General features: G+C 40.9%; 1 protein-coding gene across 8 annotated transcripts in view; it reads right to left on the bottom strand.

Annotated features, from left to right (window-relative positions):
- Positions 1-16,447, bottom strand: part of LOC143518461 (uncharacterized) — an 88,342-nt gene that overhangs the window by 58,863 nt on the left and 13,032 nt on the right. For all 8 annotated transcript variants that reach the window (XR_013132201.1, XM_077010930.1, XM_077010929.1 and 5 more), the window contains exon 2: positions 16,205-16,406. Coding sequence is in view for 7 of the 8 variants with exons in the window: in XM_077010930.1 (XP_076867045.1) it covers positions 16,205-16,406 (202 nt within the window). In the remaining variant the exon portion in view is untranslated. The remainder of the gene's footprint in view (positions 1-16,204; positions 16,407-16,447) is intronic.

Genomic DNA, 16,447 nt, shown 5'->3' with positions numbered 1-16,447 from the left:
GGTTAACTTTTATAGTTCCTGTTTTAACATTGACCACGGGATACATTCCACCAGCCCCTCCCTGCGCTCCTCCTGCGCCCTCCGCTGAGGGAGCTGAGGCCTCTACGCGCTTAGGCTCATATGGCGGTGGTGCGAGATCCTCCTCTCTGTCTGTTATTTTCAGACCGCTTTTTCTAGCCTGTTCCTGCACGACTCCCAGCCAGTACTGTTTGTACTGACGACTCCGCACTAAATCTTTTTCCCCTTTAATAATTTTACGTGCCAAGCGTTTACGGTTTATCATTCCTGCAATCTTATCCGCATGTTTTAGTCGCTCTACTTTGCTGCGAGACTCCCGTATTTTATAGTCAATAATGTCCCCCAACGACACACGGTCTTTCCCTTGCCACCCCGTTTTCGAGATCCACGATCTCAGTTTTGTGGAACACTTGTTTTTTTGTTTTTTCCATTTCTTGGGATTGTCCTCAATAGGGGGGATTATCTTACTGGTCAGGGTTATCTGTTCGTCTAAAGTTTTCCACTCCCATAATCCAAAACCCCACTTTAAATCAAACTGCTGTTGGATCGTGTGCATTTCCCCACCAGGCATTGCTGACAAATCACCGATACTCGCCTTCAGTCGTCTTCAACCTTACTTTGATAGATTGGGGCTCAGTTGACACCGTAAGGTTTACCACCCTCAATCAATTCAGGTTCTTGGTCCGAAATCAGGCGATTCTGGGGGTACCTCAGGTCCCCGGGACGCCCGTGACCCAGCTGACTCGAGAACGCCGCTCGGTCTTGCAAACGGGAGGGTTGCCACACCCCAGGAAACAAAGAAAACACTTGTTAGGGACTCCAACCCTGTATTTTTCCTTTAAATTGCCTTTTTTTTTTACCTTGTTACCTGTAGCCTTGGTTTATCTTTTAATTTGAATCAAAACAAAATTGAATTTGGCATCGACCAAACACCATTAGTTCATCACAATTTGGTATTTATGCAAATGTGCAGAATTTTTGTTGTAACAGGTATTCTGCTTACCTTGTTTTATGCCGGCATGGATGAACCAAAGGTCTTTAGAGGATGGGCCCTGGATTCCCCTCCAAGAACGTCGGGGTCACCATCTGTCAAGGGCTGACTACGTTCCCACCACTTCAGCCCAGCGTGTTCGTTCGATTGTAGGAGAAAACAGGAGCCACCAGCCAAACTGTTGCAATGCTATCAAAAGGCTTTATTAAAATCAAAGATATATCTCGGGAGAATCTCAGAGACACCAACACAACCTGTGCACCAGAGAATTCTCAAAGAGTATGTTTAGACACAGTCGTTATATACTGTTTTCTCCACCCCTCCGTCCACTCTTCTATACCTTACATGGTAATGTCATCCACACATACCACACTTCTTCTTTCTGCACCCCCAACACTTTTCCCCAATGGACTTATGGTCCCTGCCGATGGACTGAGAGGCCGGAAAGAGGCCACCATACATGAAGATGCTGTAGATTCATATTTCCTCAGTGTCGGCACAATCAGGCCTACGCCTTCTGCTTTTTAGGTCTCACTCTACAGTGTGGTTTGCTCAACATCCTCTCCCTAGGGTTCACCGCTCGGACACATCTTAGACAATGGTTACATTTTACTTCTACATGAAACAGTGGTTACATTTTACTTCTGTATTATGTTAAAAGAATAATGTTAAAAGAATACTGTATTATGTTAATATGTTAAGAGAATACTGTATTATGTTAATATGTTAAAAGAATAAACAAAGCATGTGTTAACTGCTAAGCAAAAAAAACCCCAAATCACAACACCTTTTAGCAAGTCAAGTTTGCTTACGAACTGAGCTGACCCCACATTATCTATACAATCATCCATCCGCGGCAATGGATATGAATCAGAGACTGTAACCGAATTCACGCGTCTATAGTCAGTACACAATCGAAATGATCCGTCCGGTTTAGGGACTAATAGGCAAGGTGAGCTCCAAGGACTGCAACTAGGTTTTGCCAAACCGTTTTCACACAAATATGATACTTCCTCTCTCATGACTTGTCTTTTTTTTTCTTTTTTGTCATTACAAAAGAGGTTGGCCTCTTTTTTGGGGGTACTGCCAGGCCCCTCCAGTTTTCCAGTGTTGGCTGATTGGGTGTGTCCACTGCCAGGCCTTTGTCGCAACCAACATCATCCCTGTCTGGCTTGTTGTGTTTGGCTGAGGAAAGCCGCATCTCCCCTTCAATGTAATTTAGGTGTCTGCCCACAAAACGATCCACGTGTGTAGGCAGGTTTTCATTCCTGAAGAGGCCACGTTTTACATTTTTGAATTCGGCCTCCACATACACCGGTCCACAGAGGCAGGTAGGAGCCAATTCTGACAAGTTGTGGTATGAGCTCAGGAAGGTAATGCAAATTGTCATGGTCTCCATGGTGTGATGCACGACTTAAACTTTGTTCACAGATCATTTCTGGCTTTGGCATCTAGTGAAGTTAAGAATTTAGTTCCATTAATTTTTTATTCCAGAATTCATTTCAGTTCAATTGCTATTGTTCTCTTTCCTGTTAGAAATTAAACCTTATTGTTCAGAATTGTGTGTGGTCCATCTCTCAGATGTCTGTTTTTTACTATGTTAACACGATCAATCTTCTCATGTGCAGCCTTATTTACTTAGTCTTTACATATGGCTGAGTATTGGTTCGCTACTGCCACCAACTGGACAAACAAAATTGTTGCGCATGAAGTCGATAATAGCCCATCCCCCACTGTTAGTTCCAAAACTGATACATTCAAAGATTTTCCCATAATAATTGGCTAGGAAGGCTAGTTCACTTGCAGCTTGCTAGTTTTATTACATGCTAAATTTGTAGGCTATTTCTGATCAATTACAACTTACTGCAATATGTATGGTTTAATCACATTACAACATACAAAATTGTATGAATTACTTCAATATTGAGTGTCCATGTCAAATAAGATGCATTGTTTCCTACCTCTGACTCGTACTCATGTATTCGTCAAGGAAATGATTAGCACAGAAGTGTAGATTCCTGCATGAGGGTTGTGTCTTTGTGTTTTTGCATCCCCACAGAAACAATGATTCACACAAAGATTCCTGTCAGTCAATTCGTGAGAGGTGCGCTCGTGACGTTAAGTACAAACGTTAATTTTAACAGCACAAACGAGCACAAACGTAGCACAAATGAACGAGACCAGTTTGGAGTGATTTGGACATGGAGGGGGGGCTGGTGACGTCACACGTATGAAAAAGAATCGGTTATATTAAAAAAACCATAAAAGCACAAATGTTAATTTCAACAGCACAAACGAGCACAAACGTAGCACAAACGAACGAGACCAGTTTGGAGTGATTTGGACGTGGAGGGGGGGCTGGTGACGTCACGCGTATGAAAAAGATCCAGTTATAGCCTAATTTAAAAACCATAAAAGCACAAACGTTAATTTTCACAGCACAAACGAGCACAAACGTAGCACAAACGAACGAGACCAGTTTGGAGTGATTTGGACGTGGAGGGGGGGCTGGTGATGTCACGCGTATGAAAAAGAATCAGTTATATTTAAAAAACCATAAAAGCACAAACATTAATTTCAACAGCACAATCAAGCACAAACGTAGCACAAACGAACGAGACCAGTTTGGAGTGATTTGGACTTGGAGGGGGGGCTGGTGATGTCACGCGTGTGAAAAATAAAACAACTGTAACTTTACAAAGCAAGTGATTGAAGCGTTCATTTTAACAGCACAAACGAGCACAAACGTAGCACAAACGAACGAGACTACGTTGGAGAAATTTGGACGTGGAGGGGGGGCTGCGTGACGTCACCAGTCAGAAAATGCATTTTTAAATTACTCAAAAGCCTTAATAGCACAAACGAAAATATTTGCAGCACAAACGGGCACAAACCCAGCACAAACGAACTGCAGTGTTATTTCAGCATTTTGGGTATGAGGGGGGGCCAGCTTCACGCAGGTCCGATCCTTGGTTACTGAAGCTGACTCTTGGGACATGGAACGTAAGCTTTCTGGTTGGGAAGGAGCCTGCGCTGGTGTGTGAGGCTGAGAGATACCAACGAGATCTAGTTGGGCTCACGTCAACACACAGTTTGGGTTGTGGAACCAATCCCCTCGAGAGAGGCTAGGCTTTATTCTTTTCTGGAGTTGCCCAGGGTGAAAGGCGGAGGGCCGGAGCCTAATTATAGCTCTCTGGCTCACTGCCTGTGTGTTGGGGTTTTCCCCAGTAGACAAGAGCGTTGCTTCCCCATGCCTTCGGGTTTTATCTCTCGGCTGTTCTGGGAACGCATCGGTATTCCCCAAAAGAGCTAGAAGAGGTGGCTTGGGAGAGAGAATCCTGGACCTCAATGCTTAGGCTACTGCCCCCATGACCCAGACCCGGACCAGGATAAGCGGATGAAAATGGATGGATCCATCCATCCATTTAAGATGCACAAGAAAAAAATAAGCATTTAAGAACTTGTTCATTAACTTATATGATAACACAATCAAGTGTTTAACAGTTTAAATTCCTTTCAACTAAAAACAAAGAAACACTGTCAATCAGCAAAGGAGTAAAGACATTTATAAAGCTGAATGAGTTGATTTGTGTATTTTGTGTGTTCGGTATTACCTTACTTGAGAGCTCATTTGATAGAGTACAATCATGTCTTCACTGGAACAGAAAAAACATGACCGCATTATCAGAAGGGAATGGGAATAAAATAAAATAATTATCACTGTCAGTAGCCAGGTTTCCATCCAAACCTTTCAAATAAATAATGCACAATTTCCAAGTTTCGGCAGAAAAACATGCGAATTAGGCCTTGTTTCCATTCATTACAGTTATGCAAATAAACTTTAGATCACGTGAGAGGACGCCAAACAATAGTGGTTTTTACATCCATCTGGCAGTTACGCATTTTTGCACGTTGAGGTTTTGAAACATTTTTTTATTTTTCTTTTCTATAGCCTACATGGAGAAGTTCAATTCAATTTTTGCTCTCTCCAGAACTGTTTTTGTATGCATTTGCCATCTTTACATCGCGATCATGTACAGAACCACATGACTTGAGGCATGATACGTCATCGTTTATGCGAAAAACCCTTTTCCATCCAGTTTTTCCAAATTTTGGCGATGCGATAGTCTAACTTTTCCACCTCCTCCTAGCATAAAAATCTTTTTGCGATATTTGGGGCTTTTTTCAAATTTTGGACTTTTTCCATCCAGCTTTTTTCATGCGCATTTTCAAAATGCGCAAAAACTCGGTGGATGGAAAACCCTCTAGTGAGGGTCTAAACACTTTATTGAGGGAAAAAAATGTACATGTAAATGCATTGAACAGCAGACAGACGGTTACTTTTCTGTTGCATATGTGACTTTGCATGGTCCTAATGGAACATGGTTGCACTAATATAACATTACTACTACACCAATATAATTCCTGTCACTGAAGGAGTAAATGCCTTATTTGAGGACCCATTTGATAGAGCAAGATCATTTCTTTGCTCAAACAGAAAAATCACTGCTTTATCAGTCAGTTCAGGCATTGTGCCATTGCACTACAACTATGTGAAAATTCAGTGTTAATCTGACTAGCAGATTAATCATGATGTAAATAAACTACTAAACAAAAACTTGATTCTATTACATGCCACTGGAGTCACAGTCACTGGAGGCAGTATTACCTCATTTGAGGACTCATTTGTTAGAGCAGGAACATTTCTTTGCTGGAAGAGAGAAACCTTGATTCTATTATTCTATTACATTCCATTACACTGCTACACAAATAATGTTGCCTGGAAACCAAGATGACATTTGTGTTCTTTAAGGCTTGACTCTGATATTTTGTGCGAATGTATCCATGGTACCAGTATAGAAGAGCTGTCATGAGACAGTCCCGGACCCCTCCCTTTGGGCGTGTGTTTGTGTTGTCCGCGTCTAGTTGTGTCCATGTATGTATTTCCGTGGGTGTGGGTTTATGTGTGTGTGTTCATCCTGTAGTTTGTCTATTTAATGTGCGTTTACGCAGTGTCCTGTGCTCGTCTTTGTCCGAGTCCTTATATGTGTGTATGTGACTACTAATAGTCGCTTCAATAATTGTTTCAAATGTTCAAAAACGCACTCGCCTCGTCCTGCTGCCTGAACCTTACCGTTACAGGAGGTCTAATGAGGCCAAAATTTTGCCAAAAAAATGAAGCCACTGTAAACACAGCAAAAGCAAATTGTGAGCCTCTCTCAAATAATCAGCCAAAGAGTAAAAACACATTTGTAAAGCTGAATGAGTTGATTGGTGTGGTTAATGAATTCAAGGCCTTAATGGGGAAACTTACTGGAAGGACCTTTGACAAGATGCAGATGGGATTATTTTAAAGACTTAATTTGCTTGTGCCATAATAATTAGACTTGATTTCATAGTCTCTGTGTCAGTGAGAGTCTGAACATAGAGTGTGTATAAGGGCAATAAACAATTACAGATGCCCCTAAGATAGTCCAGCATGTAATTGCATACCTGTCAAGAGTCCTGTTTTAGCCGGGACAGTCCCGTATTTTACCGCTCTGTCCCGGCGTCGTCCCGTATTTTTATTTTCCCGTATTTGTCCCGTTTTTTCAGTTTTCAATTTTTATTTTTTTAAAGCATTCATGTGCCGCGCCAAACAGAATTATGTCACTAGCCTCGCGAGAACTGCTACCTGCAGTAGTCTGGGTGGCAGTTCTCGCGAGGCTAGTGACAGAATTCTGTTTGACGCGGCACATGAATGCTTTAAAAAAATAAAAATTGAAAACTCGCGGGTTTAGTGTTGACAGTGGGAGCAAACCTGGAACAACAAATCAGAGATGGATTTAACGAGAGAAGGCAGTCCTGCCTAAAAAGCTAAGCGTACGTGTAAGTACTTTGACGACTGGGACAGGGAATTTACTTTCCTAAAGAGGAGCATGAAGGGGCATAGCTACTCATTCTGTAAGATATGTAGCTGTGATCTTAGTGTCTCTCATGGGGGAAGGAACGATGTCCGTCAGCACGAACAATCTGCCAAGCACAAACGCGGGCTAAAGGCACAGAAATATGCCCAGGAGATGTCCCCATTTGTAGCTAGAAATACCACTAATTATTATTTTTTTTTTTATTCATTTGTAGTTCAAAACATATTTGGGGTGTTTTTTCTTCACTTTTTGCCACTCCAAAGATGTTTTCGTTTCTCCTACAGCCTGATTGCGGCTATGCAAATAACGTATTATGCAAATTAGGCGATGACGTCATATACGGGAAATGTCCCGTATTTTTAAATACAAAACTTGACAGGTATGTAATTGCAGGATGCAAGATACTACCAGGCATACATGAAAAGTCCATAATTTCTAAAGAAATGAACACTATACATTTCTGTAAAAATTGTTTGATTCTAAAATAAATTGATCTTCTAAAAATGATTCTAAAAAACTATTAATCAAGTGGGAATATTCTTCTAAAGAAATGATCACTATACATTTGTGAAGAATTTGTTAAATTCTAAAATGAATTCATGTTCTAAAAACGATTCTAAAAAACTTTTAATGAGTAAATTATACAGGATGTGAATACGGCATCAAGTATTCATAACCCTAACTCAAATTATAGAGGAAATCCTCTCCTATGTTAACACATTAGTCCAAATGTTTAAAAAAAAGATTTCAGCACCCAGCTTTCTGGTACATCACACTAGTGATGTATGCAACACGGTGGCTTGGTGGTTAGCACGTTTGCCTCTCAGCACTGGGGTCTTAGGTTCAAGTCCCTATCTGAGTGGAGTTTCCATGTTCTCCCTGTGTTTGTGTGGGTTTCCTCCGGGATCTCCGGTTTCCTCCCACAGTCCAAAAACATGGAGGTTAGGTAAATTGGCAGTCAACAAAAAATTCTCCCTGAGTGTGTGTCTGTGTCTCTATGTTCAATAAAAAGTAGTGTCTGTGTGCGTGCGTGTGTGTGCTTGAATGCCCAGTGGTGGATGGTGCTTTGCCACTAGGGTCTGTCCTCTCTCCCCTTCCTGCACCCCATTCAGTCCCCCAGGGGGCTGTAGCTTCCGGTAGAGAGTACGCTGTGCGCAATTGGCTGCCGCTTCTCGCCGGTGTGTGTGTGATTGATTGTCTGTGACTTGTGTTAAATTGTAAAGCGCCTTGGGAATCTGGAAAGGCGCTATATAAATCGAATATTCATTCATTCATTCATAGTCTTCCTCCACTGGTTTAATCTGTGCACGTTTACTCTTACCTGCCATCTCTTCAGCTTCCACTCTTTTATCCTCTTGTTTTTCTTTCTTTTATTCATTCTTTTCTTTGTCTTTGTCCTCTGGTTCTTCTTCTCTCGCTTGTAGATCTGTGTCATCATCAGGTCTTGATTTTGTACCATGTGTGTTTTTTCCAGAACAATCTGGAACTGGAGTTTTCTCTGAAGGAAGGAAATACGTTAACAGACTGTTGCTCTTAGACAGCTTAGTTTTATAGAATGTAAATTTAGCTTTAACATTATAAATATAAACTTCACACAATCATGAGGAAAAACTGAAGGTACATGATACAATATTATTGGCTTTGGGTTCTCCTGACATTGGCTGAATCTCTTTTTTGTCTTGTACTTTCTCCTCCTCTTTTTTCGCATTTTCTAGATTCTTTTGTATTTTGTGTTCTTCATTCTGTTCCCCTTTGTTCAGTTGTTGGTCCTGTTCCTTCTGATTGCTCTGCTGGACTTGTTCTTCTGATCCACATTGTGGTCCTGTGTTTATGATGTCACTGCTTCCTTCACTCTCATTTGAGATATCATTAGAAAAGTCCATCTGGTGACTTTCCTCTAGCTTTTGAGTATAAGGTGTGTAACAGTTACCAGTCATGTTTTTAGCTTCCACTACTTTACTGGCCTCTTTCTCTGCTCTTTTATCATTCTTTTGATTCATGTCATTGTCCTCCTTCTGTGTTATTATTGGTTCTATCATGTCAATGTCAACATCAGCACTTGACTTTGACCCATCGGTTTCTTCTGGAAAATCCTGAACTGGAGTTCAATAAAACTGTCAAAACTGTCTGAAGCCCTAGCTAAAATAACCCTATCTTATATTATACCACAGTTAGTTCCGACCCTACAATGTGATTGGCTGAGAGGCGATCTAGGAGTGCCGATATTACATGTTATAGCACTGTAACCGAAGCTCTCCATGTATTACTCCGCCACATACAGGTAACCTAGCAACGAAGCGGCGTTTACAAGCCAAACAGCGCAACTACAAACAAGTATCAAAAGTATCAAAATGAATTACACGGATTTAATTAAATCTATTGGCTTCGAAACAATTTGTTTCGATCTTAAACTGGAGGATGACATTATAAATGACCAGCCTGATTCCTCCAATGAGCCTCCAAGGTTTGTCATGCTTACAGATAATGATTTGGATGAGCTGGAAATGCAAAAAAACGAAATTAATACCGTTAGACAAACGTCCTGGGCTCTTAACGTATTTACATCCTGGTTAAATAGCAACAACACTGCAGTCGATTTTAGTATTATCAACAAAAATGAAATGAATCAGCTTTTACGACGTTTTTATGGATCCGTCAGAAACGTGAAGGGAGAGTTATATGGCATCAGCAGCTTCGTTGGTTTAGAGCTGGACTGAACATATAGCCTACCTGAACGAATCAGCCGTGGATGGTCAATAATTGTACTTTATTTTTAATAAATACAACTTTATCAACAGTTGTTTTTGTGTATATTTACCTCTATAATATTTATTGGGTAAGGCTGTTCCAGTGTTGTGTAAGTTTAGCAGCGAGCCATTGAATGGAACTATTTTAACTGGCGGAGTGTTTTTAACCAAACAGGTCGTATTTTCTCGTCCTCTTTTACTCAAAATCTTTCAATAAACAGCGATAATGGAACTGTGGTATAATCGCAATAATACACTCGAGGTTCGTGCTATAACGGGTAATATCGGCACTGCTGTGCTGATCTACGGCACTCGGCCTGCGGCCTCGTGCCTACGACCGCAGCACAGCAGTGCCGATATTACCCGTTATAGCACTCCCTCTCGTGTATTATTGCGTCATTATATTATATATAAGATACAGTATCATTTCCAGGTGATCATATTCAGGTACGTTTATACGTTTTTGTAAGGAATGCCACCTGATCTGTCTTAATCAACCTCACCTGCCCCTCATTACCACACCCCCTTCAGCCTTACTTAAGCACTTCACCAGCACATCTCAGTTGCGAAGTATTGCCGACTCATGCCGCGTACCAAGCCTTTCTATATCCTGTCTGCTCTCCTGTGTCCTGACCCTCGCTTACGTCCCCGACCTTGTCTCCTGCCTAATCCCTCTGTACCTCCTGACTTCTGCTCCCCCGGTATGACCCTGGACCGTCCTGACCACGCCAAGAAAACGCTGTTACTGATCCTAGTACTCGTGATTCACCTGCCTGTGTTTGTACCAGCGTCTCATTTAAATAAAAGCGGTGTTCTTCCGCATTTGGATCCCTCTCTGCCTGTTCAATATGTTACAGTTTTTCTACTAATTTGGTAGAAAAGTCTCTTTTTCTAAAACCACCTAAGCCTAAACTAGTAAACCCTAAAGTCATTACCTGTTTCCTTAGATTGCGTCTGCATGTCTGCCATGTCTTTCTGAGTGAACCCCTCTGAATGTACAGCTGAGCAAAACAATATGATGTAAGCAAGACAACAATCAGACATAATTTCATATTCTCAGTATCACAAAGAGTCTGAACATATAGTGTATATGAGGTCAATAAACAATGTAAATGCACTTATCTTCTTGTGGGTTCACACAGAATATTTAAAAATCATTATAAATCAATAATTAAAAGCATTGAACAGCAGACAGACACTTACTTGCTCTTGACTGTGGTGGCTTCATCTGGTCCTACAATAGGAATGTAATGTGTTTCTACATTAATATATTGACTAAAACATCAATCAACAAATGTGCATACAAATGTATAAGTGAAATAATTCAAATCATCAACTAAGGTGAGACTCACTAACATGATCACTCTGTACTAGTGTCACACCTCACTACCTCCTCCACTTACCTGTCACACACCTGCACCTGCACTGATCATTGGCGACACCCCTGCAGCTGTCTCAATTACCTGCACTGATCATTGGCCACGCCCCTGCACCTGCATTGATCCTTGGCCACACCCCTGCACCTGTCTCCATTACCTGCACTGATCATTGGCCACACCCCTGCACCTGTCTCCATTACCTGCACTGATCATTGGCCACACACTGCACCTGCACTGGTCATTGGCCACAACCCTACACCTGTCTCCAATTACCTGCATTTAAATTACTGTTTAAATCTGGTTGTTCAGTTCCCAGTGTGGGGAGTCTCCTGTCTACCTTTGAGTCTGATCTGAGTTCTCCATCACGTGTGTTCTCCTTCTGTGCAGTGACCTCTACCATCTAACAATTTCCATTTGAGGTTGACACCCATAGACCATGTTTGCTGATCACATTACCTGCTGTCTGTTTTCCACTTTGAGTTCCCCTGCTTCTTTGCTTTGTATGTTTACTGAATAAACTCCAATTGTATCCTGTAACTCTTCTCATTTCTGACAACTTTTTTCCCTGTTCTGGATGACTGGAGACTGTAGGTGTAGGAGACTGTAGGTGTTGTTTGTTTCACCCAAATTATTAAAACTAAAAACAAACGTATTCACCCTACATCAGCACTCAGGTTCAGAGGTAAATAGTAAACTAAATAGATAAAATTGATAGAGTATAACATCAGTACCTGAGGCTTTAATTTTTCTACCACTTTCTTTAAGTTCTTCGCTAGTCCACAGTCCTCATGGAACAGACAGTCCACTGTGGTCGTGTTCTTCCTGGTTACAGATCTGCTGCTGTCTGGTACAGTATAGTCTTAGTCAAATGTGTGATGGAGCACCACTAGAACAGCAGGTTTGGAGTCTGTGGACAGAGAACATTTGATCAAAATTTGTTTTGTTCAAGTTAGGTTTGTTATGCTTTTTCAATAGTTTATATTTCAGTATTTAAGACTGATGCATGTTTTACTTGCTGTTTCATTAAGTTTTTTCAGTGCTGCTTCAATCTCAGTTCCAGCCATAGACACAGTGGGACAGAACAGCAGAATGACATCACACTCCTCCACTGTAGACACCTCCTGCAGGTCTGGTGTTTGTTTGTGGAGATGCTTGATAAATCCTTCATGACTGTTTAAAGTCTTTCCAGTTAGAATAGTGCAGAACTTAACTGTTAGGAAAGAGAGAAGTATTTCAAATATTGATTTGGAAATTATTAACCTGTAAAATAAATGAAGTGAAAAAATTAGTTTAGTTTCTGTCTAAATTGTCACGTTGCGATCCCCGACCCCTCCCTTTTGGGCGTGTGTTTACTTTGTCTGTGTCTGCGTCTGTGGATCTCCGTGGGTGCGGTTACGTCTCGTGATGATCCGTCTCACCTGTGGCTCGTCTCGTCATCACGTGGGGTGTATGTGGTTTGTCTATTTAATGTGCGTTCGCGCAGTGTCTTGTGCTCGTCGTTGTCAGAGTCTTACATGTGTGTGTGCGCGCGTTTACAGGTTCTCAGTGCACTATTTGCGCTACATGTCTGTGAATAAACGTGACGTCCGTTCAAGCAAAAATGATTTCTGTGTCGTCTTTCGCTGCGCCCCGGACGTTACATAAATAAATAGCTAGCTACATTTAAAGAGCTTAAGTTCCGTTCAACGTGATGAGATACTGTATAACACAACTCTTGTTTCTGGCTAAAAACCTAGTGTCCCTGCTAAAAATAATTTGTCCAGAAACACTTATTTATTCTATTGTGTTGTGACTGGAATTGCAGCGTTTCTGAAATTGCAGCGTTTCTGAATTTGCAGCGTTTGGCTTTCTGGGCCACCGTCGTCCAGAATGTATAGATTTTATCTGATAGTAAACTCCACCTTCTCCACCTACAAGAGCTAACAGAACTGATGGAGTATGTCTGATATCACCTTCATTTTCCCTTCTAATCCCCAATGAACTGAAGCCATGTGAGGAAACTCTGCACAATGCAGGAGGCTTTAGTCCTAAATCCACCACTCTAAGACTGTATAGTATGTGAAAAAGAAGGGTACTAAAGATTAGTGAGCATCAGGGCAGCAATGCAGAATGAAACAACCAAGGAGAACATCAGAAAGTTAGTCCAAGTGATTAGTGAAACAGGCTCTGGATACAGGATCAACAAAAATCTTTATGTTGCATCATTTGATATTAGCATTATATATAAAAACTACACAAACATTCAAACAGTGAATGTACATGTAAATGCATTGAACAGCAGAGACACTTACTTAACTGTCCTCTCTTCGCCTGGTCCTGCAATAGGAATATAATGTGTTTCTACATCAATATAATGACTAAATCATGGACAAATATGCATACAAATGTATAAGTGAAATATTTCAAATCCTCAAATGTGCTAAGGTGAGTCTCACTACGATGATCACTCTGTACTAGTGTCACACCCCACTACCTCCTCCACTCCTGTGATCCTCATATCACCCCAATATTACTCTAATGTTACACTAACATTACATTACAATTACAACAAAATTACTCCAGTCACTGGAGAAAACATTATGTCAATATTACACCAATAATACTCCAGTCACTGGATTTAGTATTACTTATTGGATGACTCCTTTGATACAGCAGGATCATTACTTTGTTGGAACAGAAAAAAACAATACTGCATTATCAACCAATTCAGGTATTTTGCAATTACAACTATCTGAAATTGCATGAAGTGAATATGACTGGCTGACCAATAAGGATGTGAATAAACTGCTAAAAAACTTGATTCTATTTCGTTCCATTATGCGGCTACACAAATGTTGTCTGGAAACCAAGACTTCATTTGAGTTATTTAAACCTTGACAGAGAAAAGTAAATTCATTAAAAGATGAGAACTGTGGTACCTGGCAACAAATTTAGCTTATCTCAAATAATCAGCCAAATAGTAAAAACACATTTGTAAAGCAGAATGAGTTGCTTGGTGTGTTTTGTGAATGGAGAAACTCACTAAAGGCAACTTTGACGCACCATCCAAGTCACTGCCTGAAAATGATGCAGATGGGATTAATTCATAGTCTTGAAATAATGAGGCCAATAAACAATTAATATAATGCACACTGATCATCATGTAGGTTTGCACAGCAAATGTAAAAATTACTCATATTTAAATGCATTGAACAGCAGACAAACATTTACTTGCTCTTGGCTGTGGTGGCTTCATCTGCTCCTACAATAAGAATATTATGTGTTTCTACATTAATATAATAACTAAATAATGAACATATGTGCATACAAATGTATATCAACTTAAATATGCAAGGAAAAAGATCCCCCCCATCAGAATGCTGGCTACGGCCCTGTGATGGGGGGGATCTTTTTCCCCCAAAAGTGGACTTAATGCTCTCTACTCCAATGCCCCTTAAATACACGAGCACACTTCAAACCTTTTAATTTACACATATTTTATTCAATATAAGCAAGGTTGCCAACTTTTCAAAATCACTAGGACTGAGATTTGATTTGGGGGCGGGGGTGGGTGGTGTGGTGTGTGTGTCAAACGTTGGCGGGGGTGTTATGTCTTATATGTTTCGTCTATGCTGCGCCTAATGCCCGGTTCACACTACACGATTTTAGGCTGGTTTTTCAGTCGCCGACTGTTTTTTGTAGATCGCCGACAGAAACTGTGGTCGGGGGCAAATCGGCGATCACTCGTCGCTCGCTCATTTCGTGTAGTGTGAACTGCTGAAAGACGCTCGCCGAGCCGTCGCCGACTCATCGCGGACGACCGGCAGATATCTAGCATGTTTAATATCTAGCAGTCGGCGACTGAACCTGACGACTGAAAAGTCGTGTAGTGTGAACCTGGCTTAAAGCGATCGATTGCCGGTGGTTGGCGCCAGAGCGAAATAGTAACTCATTGAATCATGTAGATCGGAGATAAATAAACTAGATTTTTTTTCAGCGTGAGAAATCGGATGTATGGCGTGTGAGCACGTGAAAACGGTCAAATGCGTGTGTCTTACGCTCATTGCGTGAGAGTTGGCAACACTGTTATAAGTTTGTTGTGAGTCTGTTGTTGCTGTCCTTATTTGTTTGTCTGTATATTCACCGGAGATTAACAATTCATTCATTGAATAGCCTACCTATCTTGAGGGGCATGTGTGTACGGAGGGATGGTGCGGGGGAGGGGGGGGGATCGAACAAACCCTTCGATCCCCCCTGGCTACGGGCCTGGATCACCGCACTGTCTTCCCCAATGATACGCTGCACCACCTCACAAACTGCGCTAAGAGGCTTGCCCGGTGGTCCTCCGCCTTAATGGGATTCGGTTAGAATGTATGCAGTATCCAAAATAAATCTGAGAAAATATATGAATAACAAAAGAAAGAAGGGAAAATTATACATACCAGTGCGTGTCACATACTTAAGATATGTGATAGATATGAAATATTTTTTAATGGATTATTTATTAACTATGTAAATACGCTGTGTTATTTCACAAAAAATATGACTGCAACATTATTAAGTTAAATATGAAGGTATTTCAACATTTTCTGAATTTTATCTTGACATTTCTCAGGAAATATTATTGAACATGAAATCCGATCCAGTGAGGGGTTTTGAAACGACGTCATCCAGGATCAGCTTTGCGGCACAGCCAGGTGTCGTAAATCAGCTCTGAGACTGACACTTAAGAATTGCTCCTACACTTCGCTTAAAGTGAGACTGAGATGCTTGATAACTAACTTTTAGTCTCAGCTTTTAACTAAGAATTATTTTAGACATAAGTCAATTCTTAGCAGCATTCTTAGGAGTAATTCTAAGAAGTTTGATAAATACGGGCCCAGGAGTACTCCAGCAGGGCATGTTAATTTTTACAAACCATTAGAAACCTTTGGTCTGCAGCCATACTAGCAACGGCCCAGACGAGTGGAGCATATCTGATAGTAAACTCGACCTGCTCTATTTGCAGGGTACCCCACAAACCTCCGGTCACAAGACCAGTTCCCTACCACCAGGCCATGACTGCCAACAGAATGAATGAAAAAAATGTGTTTTTTTCAAAGTTGAACATAAACATATTACATTGCATAACAGATACAGCACTTTTAATGTATTTGTATAAAATGGTGCATCTTGAGGTCAGACCTTTATGGGTCATGTCTTTGGGTTCCCCTCCTGCCATTAGCTGAAACTTTTTTCCTTCTTTTAATTTATTTTCTTCTTTCATTAATTTTTCTTTATTCTTTTGTGTTCTGTGTTTGTCATTCAGTTCTCTTTTATTCAGTTGTTGGTGCTCGTCCTTCTGTGTGCTCTTCTGATCTTGATCTTCATGAAGAATCACAGGAGTCTTAATCACACAAAACCACAACAACACATTAAAAAGTGGGG

This window comes from Brachyhypopomus gauderio, chromosome 7, assembly GCF_052324685.1.
Source record: "Brachyhypopomus gauderio isolate BG-103 chromosome 7, BGAUD_0.2, whole genome shotgun sequence".
Lineage (NCBI taxonomy): Eukaryota > Metazoa > Chordata > Actinopteri > Gymnotiformes > Hypopomidae > Brachyhypopomus > Brachyhypopomus gauderio.
Note: the sequence above shows the minus strand (reverse complement) of the source record. Positions and strands in the feature narration are given on the sequence as shown.